This window comes from Misgurnus anguillicaudatus, chromosome 10, assembly GCF_027580225.2.
Source record: "Misgurnus anguillicaudatus chromosome 10, ASM2758022v2, whole genome shotgun sequence".
Classification (NCBI taxonomy): domain Eukaryota; kingdom Metazoa; phylum Chordata; class Actinopteri; order Cypriniformes; family Cobitidae; genus Misgurnus; species Misgurnus anguillicaudatus.
Window position 1 is genome coordinate 36546579 of NC_073346.2, and position 13853 is coordinate 36560431.

The 13853-nt window shown below is 37.6% G+C and overlaps 2 protein-coding genes and 1 long non-coding RNA gene across 3 annotated transcripts in view; 2 read left to right on the plus strand and 1 right to left on the minus strand.

The window, feature by feature from the left end:
* Nucleotides 1-13853, minus strand: part of LOC141367304 (uncharacterized) — a 128010-nt gene that overhangs the window by 17009 nt on the left and 97148 nt on the right. The gene's annotated exons all lie outside the window — the stretch shown is intronic.
* On the plus strand, nt 1795-8754 carry ubqln4 (ubiquilin 4). Its single transcript, XM_073872521.1, has 11 exons — nt 1795-1983; nt 2533-2684; nt 2798-2955; nt 4941-5206; nt 5304-5462; nt 5587-5797; nt 6022-6161; nt 6260-6343; nt 6443-6558; nt 7540-7725; nt 7818-8754. Exons 1-11 carry the CDS (start codon nt 1837-1839, stop codon nt 7975-7977), a joined length of 1779 nt encoding a protein of 592 aa, XP_073728622.1. The 5' UTR covers nt 1795-1836; the 3' UTR covers nt 7978-8754.
* Nucleotides 9662-13753, plus strand: lamtor2 (late endosomal/lysosomal adaptor, MAPK and MTOR activator 2). The gene is made up of 4 exons (XM_073872522.1): nt 9662-10027; nt 11066-11227; nt 13221-13311; nt 13405-13753. Exons 1-4 carry the CDS (start codon nt 9960-9962, stop codon nt 13459-13461), a joined length of 378 nt encoding a protein of 125 aa, XP_073728623.1. The 5' UTR covers nt 9662-9959; the 3' UTR covers nt 13462-13753.

Here is a 13853-nt window from a genome sequence, read left to right on the forward strand (position 1 = left end):
AAAACATTATTTCTGAATGTTCTCTAAAAGTATTGCTGTACAAAACACAATTCACTTATTAGGTTTAGATGTTGAAGATTTGTTTTATTTAATGTCACCATTATTGTGATTAGTGTTTGGTTTAGTTGGACTCTTGACCCTTGACTTTTTGCTTGCTAGTATTTCCCTGTTGTGTTAACTTTGTGTTTAAATAGGGACATTTAATCATAATATAAAACTTGTGGACCTTCCTGCATATAAACTGAACAGAACAGGTAATCATCTGCGCCATGGCAGCTTTGTGCTGTTTAATGATTTAATGATATATTGCATACTGTTACCAGGATTAAATGCATTAAATAACCTATAATATAACAACACATAACTAAATAACAAAATATTGATTGAAGATACAAAGTCAATTAAATTATGTGTAAATATTATATCCCAAAATATGATTTTATTGGTATCACATGTCCAATATTTCTAAATGCAAAAGGTATTAAATGCTTTATTGAGATGAAATAACACTTTATAGACGGTTTCAGCAGTAACAACATAAACATGCGGCGTCCGTGGTCAACACATATTTTCCGGTAAACTCCGCTAAGAATAAATAACAACACAGTACTTTAAACATAGTTTATTTATATAACATGCTAAATAAACAACACGTAGACTACATAGGAAACCAAAACATTTGTTATTTTCGATGAGGTATTTGTTCAAGAGTTCAGTTTAGTAACTAGTCAGACCGTTAAAAAAACTTAAACCAGAAGTAAAGTTCGGACCAGACGCATATCGCGTCACCGCACGTGCGTCCGATGAAACGGTCTACACACAAATTCAGAACAGTGTGAACAATAGACCCCTATACGGTTCACGTCACAGGTGGTCCCACTGCGCATGTCGGGGTCAGAAAAGCCATTACAGCATATTGAGTTGCGTATTATTCGGTATCGTCAAAAATGCCTACTTAGGTCGTGGGCTGTGAGCACCAGGTCTTCCGTTAAGTTTTCGCGATTCATGCAGAATCTCAAAAACAAAAAATACAACATTTGCGGCTGCAAGCAATTAACGTGCAGACTGGAACAATGCAAATATCAAAGAGGCTTGTGTTTGTAGTGCTCACTTCATTTGAGGTCATCATTTTTCAGCCCTGTTAAATTAAATTATAAAGCCTGGATGGTATGAACAGTTTGACCCCATGCTGCGCGCGCACCCGATAGTCATTCAATGTTTACAAACCTTAAAGGGGTCTATTAGACGTAAAAAAATAACTATTTTTAGCAAACAGGACATTTTAATAAAATTGTTAATACTTTTTTTAAATAAATATAAAACATTTAAAATCTAAATCAAAGCCTGTTTGTGGGTTTGATCTCATCATGCAATCAAATCAATGTATCTACAGTGAGAACTATATCACTATAATCTTTTTTTTAATGTATACATCTGATACATTTTAGATGTTTATCATAGCCTATTTTATTTAAAGCACACAGAGACTTTTGACGTCTGTGAGCTCAAAAAGCACATGAAGTGTATGATGACATCATCAGCTCCTTTCTGTAACGGATCAAGTTATCCCTGCTGAAAAAAACATACACATTCTAATGGTTTTCATTACAAAAACCAACATTAACCATCCATTCATATCCACTATAATGTATGTATGCGATGATTTTTGTTACTCTGTGCACTAGATAAACACTGATGTTGTTTGTGCAGAATGAGTAACACGCTACACCTGCAGTGGGCGCTGTGGGACAGACGATGCGCGGGTTCGGGGATCTTCGACTCTTTTCCTCGCTGCTCGTTGGCGCGATGAAGTAATGAAGTAAAAGAGGAGTAAAGATGGCGGAGAACAGCGGCACGGATCCGGCCGTGGAGACGAACACCGAGGAAAATGCCACCCCTAGCGCGACTATCATCAAAGTCACCGTCAAAACACCCAAGGATAAAGAAGAAATAGCCATCGCCGAAGATTCATCGGTCGCACAGGTGATGTTTTAGCGTTTTCGGCGTTTCTGTCAGTCAGGCTCGTTAACACAGCGGCTATTAGCTTTAGCACGCGAGCTAACAACTGACGACGACAAACAACTCGAGCCGAATATCGCCTCAGTGGGCGGACAAACTGAGTTGTATTTGTATTGTTACTAAAATGAGATTATTCTGAGCATTGTGGTCACAATTTTGTGGTTTTACTAAGGTATATAAGGCGAGGTTTTGCAATTTTGTGTTGTCGTTGTGCAACAATCGGCCTGCTCAGATAGAAGGTTCTAGTCTGTCTCTTTTGATCGCGCTTTTTTCCCGTAATGACTAATATATTCGATTTCATGAGAATATATGTATAAAGTTGAGATGTCACGTGCTTTCCCCGCCCTGTTAAGATGACAACAACACTTTTTTCTGTCTATCTGTTTCGCTTTCATTGGCAGTGTTGCTATTTTGTTGGATGGGGCTGAAATGATGCTCCTAAGTTACGTGATGTTGCATTTATCGTATTGTACGCGGTACATAACAACAAGTGCGTTTTTTCCTGTTTAATAGTTTAAAGAAGAAATTTCCAAAAGATTTAAGGCGAAGCAGGACCAGTTGGTTCTGATTTTTGCCGGTAAGATTTTGAAAGATGGAGACACGCTCAATCAGCATGGCATAAAAGACGGACTCACAGTTCACCTGGTCATCAAAACCGCACAGAAGTAAGTGAAAGTGCTTGTTAAGAAATTATAGAGTCACTAGTTTCATACGCAGAGTCATTTTGTTTTTCACGACAATCCTTGTGGGGTCACATTTGTATGTACTTTGTTTTTAGGGCTACAGGTGCTGGTAGTTCGCCGACATCTGCCTCTTCTGGCCCTGAATCATCACAGGGCAACAATGCCGGCACCACTAACCCCATCCCTGCTGGCAACGTGGGCACATCCCAGGGAGGACCGTCCCCTGCCCCGTCACAGCCAGCCAATATACTCAGTGAGATACTTTCTTTATTCCCCAAAAGTGTAATGTTGGACTTTAAAACTTAGTTTCTGCATCAATATTTCTGCAGGCGTAATTGGGATGTTTGTTCAATTTGTACGAACCTTTCTGTCATTATTATTATAGATAACTTCTTTTATATTAATCTTTGTAAGATAAATTTGTGATCTTAAAATAAGTCATACCAGTAGTAGCCTAATACTGGCTTTTAGTGTATTTTGAGTGGGTCCCCTCATGGGGGCTGACATACTGAGATCATGTGACCAGCAATAGTGGTCTTTATCTCAGTAACCCTAATTGTAGACCAAAAACACTTAAAGGATTAGTCAATTACAAAAGGTCCAGATGGTTTGCTCACCACCATGTCATCCGGAATGTTGGTGTCGTTTTTTGTTCAGTCGAGAAGAAATTATGTTTTTTGAGGGTAACATTCCAGGATTTTTCTCATTTTAATGGACCCCAACACTGAGCAGTTTTTTACAGTGGAATTTCAAATGACTCTAAACGATCCCAAACGAGGCATAAGGGTCTTATCTAGCAAAACGATTGTCATTTTTGACAAGAAAAATAAAAAATATGCACTTTTGGACCGCAGCTTCTTGTCTGTCTCTGGTCCTGTGGTGTGCCGGCGCGACCTCACGCGATACGTCGTCACGTCAAGAGGTCACGGATGATGTATTCGAAACTACGCCCCAGTGTTTACAAGTGTGGAGAAAGAGGGACCGTTCCGACGTTGTTGTATGTCAAATGATACTAATTAATGTCTTTGTGTCTGTTATAGCGGCAACCAGTAGCCGCTAAGAGGCCGAGTAGAGGGAGTTAACAAGTTTATTGTTTTAAATGGTCCGCAAATGTGCGCTTCATGTATTTAGTTGTGGTTTAAAAGTGCGTTTAAAAGTTGTGGTTTAAAAGTGCATATTTTTGGTTTTTCTTGTCGGAGGTGATAGTCGTTTCGCTGGATTAGGACCCTTGTGCCTCGTTTGGGATCTTTGAGAGTACTTTGAGGTTCTGTTGAAAAAACTGTTGAGTGTTTTTGTGCATTAAAGTCTATTGGAATGAGACAAATCCTGGAATGTTTTCCTTTAAAAAAAAATTCTTCTCGACTGAACAAAGAAAGACTTCAACATTTTGGATGACATGGTGGTGAGTAAATTATCTGGATTTTTTTTAAGGCTCTTTACACCTGGTATTAAAATGTGTTTGGGGCAATCAGATCACAAGTGGATGACGCTAAAGACGGGTGTAAGACGTTTTGAGCTCGTCCACTTTCCGCCACATTCAAAGGTAGTTGAAAACGCATTTGACCGGATTGCTTTTGTTGTGTAGACAAGCATGTGCTTGAATGTGTTCGAACAGACACAAAAGACCACCTACTCTTCGCTTATTTATATAATGTGTAATGTTTTACTATTTTTTTTTTTACTTCTAGCGCGAACACACAGTCTTTTATTGATAAAACTAAAGCATCTGCTCTCCGCATCTTTCAATCGTTTCATTTTGCGAGCATGTGAAAGTTGCACAAGCTTATTTCATCAATTTCTCTGAAATATCAGAGAAAGCTGTTACATATACACGTACAACACACTGTGCAGCATGTTACTCACAACACAAGCAGCGGACTTTGACCTAATATTAGTTTGTGTCAATTTAAACAAAAGCAGAGGGACTCGCCCACAGTCTCCACAGACCACCCCCTCAAAATAATCAGGACAGAAGTGAAAAATAGACAAAAGAAATGGATTAAAATACCAGGTGTAAACATAAATGTGTCTTTCTCAGCCACTTGTGATCTGATCAACGATAACGCATCTTAATACCCAGTTATAAACAGCCCATTGGTTGCTTGTAAAAAGCAGATTTCTACAATGGCATTTGTACCTAAAAACTAACCCTTGCATGATGCTCCACAGCACTAGGTGCAACTATAAGATCAAGATGCATGCCTTGCACCTTAATGCGGTGTAATCTTTTTTTTTTAGCTGGGTTTGGTGGTGACCTGTCAGGCCTGGCCAATCTCGGAATGGGCTCCGCCAACTTCATGGAACTTCAGCAGCAGATGCAGCGACAGCTCATGTCCAACCCAGAGATGTTGTCTCAGATCATGGAGAACCCGCTTGTGCAGAGCATGATGTCCAATCCTGACCTGATGAGACAGATGATCGTGGCCAATCCACAAATGCAGCAACTAATGGAACGCAACCCAGAGATTTCGCATATGCTTAACAACCCAGAGCTTATGAGACAGGTATGTTTGAGCGGAGATTTTCCGGTGTGCTCTTATAATTCAAGGCCTTCCTATATTGTGGAAAAAGTAAATTTTGACTTCGACACTTTCTTATAAGACAATGGAGTTGGCACGGAACCCAGCAATGATGCAAGAGATGATGCGTAACCAGGATCGGGCGCTTAGCAACTTAGAGAGTATTCCCGGTGGTTACAACGCTCTTCGGAGGATGTACACAGACATACAGGAACCTATGTTTAGTGCTGCACGTGAACAGGTCTGAATAATCGTCCATATTTTGTTTTATATTAATACTTATTAATAAAAGTACTTATTTATGAATTGCAACTGTTGGACATTTCAGTCTTAAATCTTATTACTTTCCTGTTTATTTTGAACAGTTTGGAAATAACCCCTTCTCAGCCTTGGGTGGAACTGATAGCTCGGGGATACAGCCTTCTAGGACAGAAAACCGAGAGCCCCTACCAAATCCCTGGAGCCCCCCTGACGCCAACTCCACTGGGACAGCTACCACCACCAGCTCTACAACAACCTCGACCACACCCAGCGTGTCCAACCCTCTGGGAATTGGTAGTTCTAGCCTTGGCAACGGTAATAGTTGTTTGTTTATACATCATGTATGTCAGTTAATGAAAATATTATATGTATTCTGTAGGGACAGGTATGCATCAATTGTTGCAAGCAGATTTAACAGCATGTTTTTAATGAACTAGACCAATCTGTATTTAGCTCATCCTTAAGCGCAAGTAGTATTGTGTAAAATAACTAAAATCATAGTTTTTCTTTAATCTGATTTCGAGTCTGTTGTTATGCAGGTATGTTCAACAGTCCAGGCATGCAGAGTCTCATGCAACAGATCTCTGAAAACCCTCAGTTGATGCAGAACATGCTGTCCGCCCCATACATGCGTACTATGATGCAGTCCCTATCCCAGAATCCTGACGTTGCCTCGCAGGTGTTTTGGCGTTATCACTTGCTTTTGTGTTTTGAATAGTTTTATAAAGCTAATCCAGTTATAATTTTATTTACCGTTTTACTTTTATTGTTCTTTAGGTGTTGATGAACAACCCTCTCTTTGCTGGAAATCCACAGCTACAGGATCAAATGAGACAGCAGCTTCCTGTTTTCCTACAGCAGGTGTGTCTAGTTGGATTTGCTATTTTTTGGATACCATTTTGATTTATTCATTTTCTAATTAATTTGTATTAATTGGCTTGTTTGTCGTCTGACTTGTAGATGCAGAACCCAGAAGCCCTTTCTGTCATGACCAATCCTCGAGCCATGCGAGCCCTAATGCAGATCCAGGAGGGATTGCAAACTCTTCAAACCGAAGCCCCTGGTCTCATGCCAAGGTACAGTTTTGTTTATCAGCTACCATAGAAACAAGTAGGGATGGTGTATTGTCTTACAAAGGGTTGGCTTAAAAATCAAATGACAATCTAATAAGAAACAGGGTGTCCACGGGTCATTGAAAATTGGTGAATTTAGGTAAAAAAATTCAAGGACCTGGGAATATTCATACATAGATACAGGTCATTGGAAATGCTTCTATGTATTTTATCCAAGAAGTTTTCTGGGGAAAAAATCCATATTATTCCCTTTGTAGTGTAGGATAATATCAAAAAAATTCTAGACTTTATAAGCACACGTGCTAAACTGTTCGCTTTAAATGCTTATATCATCTGTATGTGAATGTTGATTCATACCAAAATGCTTTTAGTTGTGTTTGACACATGAAAGCGTCTCATGTTACGTATGTAACGGTTGTTCCCTGAGAATGGAACAAGATGCTGCATCTCCCTTGCCATACTTCCTGCGTCCCTGTAACGCCGTCTTTGGCTATATTTCAAATAGTGATATACTTCCTAGCTCCTGCGTCACCCTGTCTTTGTCGTTAAGCCCCACCATTGGTTGAATTTGATATACAAATTCAGACACACTTACCATTGGAGGCGTCCCCAAAGTGTCACCGCAGTGACGCAGCGCGAGTTTCCTCGAAAGGAATCTTTAACAATGTATCTTAAAAGGTAACACGATGTAAACTTGCTCTCACTTGAAATGTGTCCCCACATTTAGTCCTTGAATTTGAGGGTATTGGACCTGGAAAGTCGTTGAAAGGTCCTTAAATTTAAAGTTAACACAGTGTGGGAACCCTGAAGAAATAAAATGAATACTTGGCTCACCCAAAAATTTACTCACCCTCATGTTGTTCTAAACCTTCACGAGTTTCTTTCTGCCTTCGAACACAAGGATATTTTATAGTTTTTGGGTGAACTATACATGCATGTACAAAAATATGTTGCATATTTTAAATTTGCATTGTTTCTTTCAAGTTTGGCACCTGGTGGTGTCCCAGGTGGAATTCCAGGTGGCATCCCAGTTGGCATCCCAGGTGTAAACGTGACCCCTGAGAATGCTCCGCCCCCCACCCAGGGCCCCACCCCTGCTGCGGGTACTAATCCCACCCAGCAGCAGCTCATGCAGCAGATGTTACAGATGTTCGCCGGAGGTGGAGGAAGTGCATCGACTCGTTAACTTTTAGTTTATACGTTTTCGTTAAGATTGCATCAAAGCTTCTGTGTGCAAAACGAAAAACCTTTTGTCATTGCTTTGCATCGACTCAGACTCCAGAAGTGCGTTTCCAACAACAGCTGGAGCAGCTGAGTGCCATGGGCTTCATCAACAGAGAAGCCAACCTTCAGGCCCTCATCGCCACCGGGGGCGACATCAACGCCGCCATCGAAAGACTACTCGGCTCCCAGCCTTCCTAATTCCACCGAGAGCAGAGCGCAAATGGAGACAATAAATGAACATAGTCCTTCATCACATAAAATCTGACAAGCCCTGCCTAGACAGAAGTCCAATTACTTCTCGTCTTTTTTTTCTTTCTTTGTCGCTTCGATTGTTTGATCTCTGAATCATAAGCAAATGGGTTTCAAATTTGTTTCATTGAACAAAAAATAAACCACAATCGCTGTGAAACAACCTCACACTAACCCCTCATCACTAGTAAGATGAGACAAAGCTTACATTTGCTGAAACAAGTTTAGGCTACCATTCCTAACAATTTAAACATACTCACGTGAGGGCACTACTCACTGGTTAGGGGAGTTAAAACTATATGCTAGAATTCCTAGGCCAGAGTAATTCTTGTCTTTTGTGAGAATGCTTGGGTTTTCTTCATTTCTCCTCGGTTTCTCCTAAATCATGCCTGATCGAACCAGTATTTATTGCAAAAATGTAGAGCTTACTCTTTACTCCTTTTCCGCCCCTCTTCGGTTCACTTTGATTTGAGAGTTCTTCAACATTTGTTGTGTTAATTGGAATCTAATAGATATGACCATGTTCAAGCACTATAACACAATGACTCTGATCGCTTACACTTCAAGTTGTTTTAGAAAGGAATGAATTTTGGAAGTGATATTCAATGTGAAGTCATCTCTTCGTTTACCTCCGCAAGGAGTGTAAACGAGACAACGGTGAAAGTTTGTCATGTGGGGAAGGTTGTAACGAAGCGTCAATAAAATATTTCTCAGCTTAACAAGCAACGATGAACGCAGAAGCCATTTATTGTGGTTATATCTTTATGCTTTGATATAGGAAATACATTAGCGGCTTGTATAGTGTCCTGGATATCCAATCCTTGAGTTTATATAGCAAAACTGGTTATTGATAGTGAAAATAGCTTTTCTTTGCACCACCAGCCATCTAATGAAACTGACGGCTGAGTTTTGGTGTGAAATAAAATGTGTTCGTTTTTTCTTTACATACACAATACATTCTTAATCTACATTTATTGTTTTACATTTGTGAGTTGTGTTTACTGTAAGCTGGTTGATCAAAATAACAGTGAGAGGTGCTGAGGGGATATACTTAACCTGTAACAAGATTTTAATTTTTGAGGATTGTATACAACATGCAAGCAACAAGAAAATCCAATTATACTTCAGTGCATAAATTGTGTTACGTTTGTTACAATGTAGGCATTATATGGCATTGCTACATTCTTTATAATCATGCATATTGCTTTAACTAGCTAGCAGAAGTGTTTAACTAATGTACTCAAATATACAATGTAATAAGAAGACCTTAATAAAATCCCCAGGGTTCCCACAGTCATGAAAAAACTGGAAATACCAGGTAATGTAGATTTCCCATAATGGAAATGACAAATAAATTAGTTAGGATAGTTTTGTAAATTAATAAAAACAATTTAAAGATATTGCTATATATATATATATAATCAGAATCCAAGTCAAATCTAATTACTCAAAACTGATTAATGCATGTTTGTGTAATTATATATAATATACATTGTGGTGTTTTCCAGACAGGGTTTTTACTAGTCCTAGACTAACATGCATGCTTGAGCCGACTTAACTAAAAACTTGTAAGTATAAAAACTATAAGCTTGCAGTGACATCTCTTAACAGTGCCATTAGTAATGTTTCTTGTAAGGTATGTTTTAAATACTACTTAAATGTCCTAATATAGCTAAGGCCTAATCCTGGATTAATCTAAAGCCTGTCTGGAAAACCTATAAGATCATCCGTAATCTCCCTCCTTTGTGAAATTTTCTGCAAGTCATAGACGCCACGTTTTTGTAGTTCTGGGATTAAACTACATTTCCCATGATTCATCTGCCCGGAAGTCGGAGTCAGCTGACGTTCGAGTTCTGCATTTGGAAGTTGGTCGCTAAAGTCTCGCTGTCATTTAAGACGTTTGTTGGGTTTATTGTCTTTTTTTGTACATTATGTTGCGTCCTAAAGCATTAACTCAAGTACTCAGTCAAGCAAATACAAATGGCGTACAAAGCACACTGTAAGTATATGAAAACGATCTTTCTGCGTGTGATTTTAGCTTTAGCTGGCAAATAAATAGATGGTAAACAATGTGTTTTACATGCTTGTTGTTGTTATAGTATTGAAATGTTGCACTTGATTTCCTTTATATAACTGGTTGGGAATTAACAGTATTATTGACTTGCCTGTTAAATGTTTATGATGTATTATATGCGTTCATATTCATACTTTTCCCTTAAAAAGTATTGGGACATATCAACCACAAATGTCATAATGTCTATATGTCTAAATGTAGCTTAATTTTATGAAATACTAAAAATATCAATTGTACAAGCAAATTTCAAAGTTTAAGCAAAAAAAACAATACGGCAAAAAATATATATTTTTTAATATATTTGAAAATATACAAAACAAATGACAAGAAAATATATGTGCTAAAAATATATTTTGAAATGTGTTTACAAAAATGTTTTTATTACCAATATATTTTGAACTATATTTTAAAAAATTGTATATATATATATATATATAAGCATTTATGTTCATGTCGCATTGGAAGAAAAACTTTGTATGTTACACAAACTTGCATTGGTAATATAACAAGTTTAAAAAAAGGTTAAAATTAAATATATTTTCAAAAATATACTTATACATTTTATATTTTATACATACTTATACATTTTATTCACTTTAATATTTTGGCCAGGAAATTTTTTTTTCCTTATGGGTTGTAAAATTAGAATTGTATTTGTTGCCCCTTAAATACATTTTGAAATATATGTTTATATATATGAAGGTTTAAATATATTTAATTAAGCTTTACTTTCTACAAAATGTATTTAGCATATATTTAAAACATATTTTTGGCCAGAAAATATATTTACCGTATGGAAAGTAAAAAATACTTAATAGATGTAGTGAGAAAAATTATATTTGGTTTTGCAATTTTATATTTTGTGAGACAAATTTTAGTCAGTCTTGGTTGTCCAAATATACATCTTTTGTCAAAATCAGATTAAAAAGGGGTTGCATTTATTTTGTATTATGTTGTATTTAGACTATTGAATAACGAAGGCTCTCTGCTGGCCTATTCTGGATATGGAGACACAGATGCAAGAGTCACTGCAGCTATCGCCAGCAACATCTGGGCGGCATATGACAAAAACGGGCACCAGGCCTTTAATGAAGACAAACTGAAATTCATTCTGATGGACTGTATGGAGGAATTAACAATTGTGTTATTATTGTGTTGATATTTATAATACCAGTCTAATCTAGAGACAACGATCAGCCTAGGTCATGTAAGGGTCTACAAATAAACATCATATAAATACAATGCATATCAAAAGCAAGATGTGAACAAATTCAGCACAGCAGCAGATTTTATATATGAGATATATAGTATATTAAGATATAAGTGTTGAGGTCACATCCTCCTATGTTATAATATTGTTTCTTGTAATTGTCAGTTGTTTTTCTTCTAACTGTTCTGTCAGTTTATACAAAAATTGTATTTTATTTATTTATTCAATTTGATCAATTTACTTATTTTGCGGAGCACGTTTTTACAGTGTTGCATTGTTTTAAAGCAGCTTTATGTGAAAAAAAATGCAGAAAACAGGAATGTTATTAAATGCACAATATACATTCAACTAAAGGATTATTAGGAACACCTGTTCAATTTCTCATTAATGCAATTATCTAATGAACCAATCACATGGCAGTTGCTTCAATGCATTTAGGGGTGTGGTCCTGGTCAAGACAATCTCCTGAACTCCAAACTGAATGTCAGAATAGGAAAAAAAGATGATTTAAGCAATTTTAGCGTGGCATAGTTGTTGGTGCCAGACGAGCCGGTCTGAGTATTTCACAATCTGCTCGGTTGGTGTGGATTACAAAGAATGGTGTGAAAAGGGAAAAACATCCAGTATGCGGCAGTCCTGTGGGTGAAAATGCCTTGTTGATGCTAGAGGTCAGAGGAGAATGAGCAGACTAATTCAAGCTGATAGAAAAGCAACTTTTACTGAAATAACCACTCGTTACAACTGAGGTATGCAGCAAAGCATTTGTGAAGCCACAACACACACAACCTTGAGGCGGATGGGCTACAACAGCAGAAGACCCCACCGGGTACCACTCATCTCCACTAGAAATAGGAAAAAGAGGCTACAATTTGCAAAAGCTTACAAAAATTGGACAGTTGAAGACTGGAAAAATGTTGCCTGGTCTGATGAGTCTCGATTTCTGAGACATTCAGATGTTAGAGACAGAATTTGGCGTAAACAGAATGAGAACATGGTGGGAGATGTTTTCTTGGCACACTTAAGGCCACTTAGTGCCAATTGGGCATCGATTAAATGCCACAGTCTACCTGAGCATTGTTTCTGACCATGTCCATCCCGTTATGACCACCATGTACTCATCCTCTGATGGCTACTTCCAGCAGGATAAAGCACCATGTCACAAAGCTCGAATCATTTCAAATTGGTTTCTTGAACATGACAATGAGTTCACTGTACTAAAATGGCCCCCACAGTCACCAGATCTCAACCCAATAGAGCATCTTTGGGATGTGGTGGAACGGGAGCTTCGTTCCCTGGATGTGCATCCCACAAATCTCCATCAACCTCAAGATGCTATCCTATCAATATGGGCCAATATTTCTAAAGAATGCTTTCAGGACCTTGTTAAATCAATGCCACAATTAAGGCAGTTCTGAAGGCGAAAGGGGGTGAAACACAGTATTAGTATGGTGTTCCTAATAATCCTTTAGGTTAGTGTTAATATAGAATTGAACATGGTATTTATTGTCCTCATAAAAAGATTGTAATCTAATGTTAAATACTTTTCCTGAGACTAAAAGCCAAATTCTAAATAGTAATACACTGTCAGACAAATTGTCCCAAGCTGTCACTGCATGGGCATGACCCTTATGACCCTTTAAAAAGGTCCTAATATGTACCATTAAGGTTTAGATATGTATACATTTGGTACCAATATGTACTTTGAGGTTCTAATATGTACTATTTATGTGCAAATATCTACTTTATAAAAGGCTACTACCCCAGTGACCACTATAGGGACCATTTGTTCTGACTGTGTACTAAAAATAATACTAATATGGCAAACGATTTAGGGTTTGTTGGTCTGTATGCTGATATTTCAATAGTTTTTGTCATTATAATGCAATGCATCTTCTCTTCCTCTCTTCAGGAGGGGAGGGTGGCCATTACACGTGTCGCAAACTTATTGCTTTGCATGTACGCCAAAGAGACCGTAGGATTTGGCATGCTTAAAGCCAAGGCTGAGACACAGAATGAAGGAAACAATAGATTTGAAAAGCATATAAACAAATTTCATGAGCAATCGTAAAATGACTGCTTGTTATGTTTGCAGGCTGAAGCTTTAGTGCAGTACCTTGAAGAACCACTAACACAAGTGGCAGCATCATAAGGATTTTTTATTCTTTTGAAACGTGTATTTGTGTACATTGACTTCGGATCTTTAAGATGTGGAGATATCATTTTTATGGTTTTATTTATTTGTCTACATTATAGGTTGAGTGACCATCACACTTTTCATAAGCATAAATTAATCTGAATTGCAGTTTTTTATTTTCTTGTTTCTTATTGCAGTCTGTGATCAAGCTGCATCTAGTGCTTGTTTGAATAAGTATTACATTTCTTTCTTGTTTTACCTGTTGTTACTGTTTTTCTTGCCTAAAAATAAATAAATAAATAAAATAGTTACTGTATGCTCATTGCTTATGTTGACCTTCAGTAAAGTTAAAACCCCAGGTTCATTTGTAGTCTACAAAAGCTGAAATACTATATTGTAATTGTATT

Coding starts and splice junctions, on each gene's coding strand:
- ubqln4 (XM_073872521.1), top strand. CDS start 1,837: ATGGCGGAGAACAGCGGCACGGATCCGGCCGTGGAGACGAACACCGAG. Junction 5,463..5,586: donor TTAGTGCTGCACGTGAACAG/GTCTGAATAATC, acceptor TATTTTGAACAG/TTTGGAAATAACCCCTTCTC. Junction 6,162..6,259: donor ATCCTGACGTTGCCTCGCAG/GTGTTTTGGCGT, acceptor ATTGTTCTTTAG/GTGTTGATGAACAACCCTCT.
- lamtor2 (XM_073872522.1), top strand. CDS start 9,960: ATGTTGCGTCCTAAAGCATTAACTCAAGTACTCAGTCAAGCAAATACA. Junction 11,228..13,220: donor TTCATTCTGATGGACTGTAT/GGAGGAATTAAC, acceptor TTCCTCTCTTCA/GGAGGGGAGGGTGGCCATTA. Junction 13,312..13,404: donor TTGGCATGCTTAAAGCCAAG/GCTGAGACACAG, acceptor TTATGTTTGCAG/GCTGAAGCTTTAGTGCAGTA.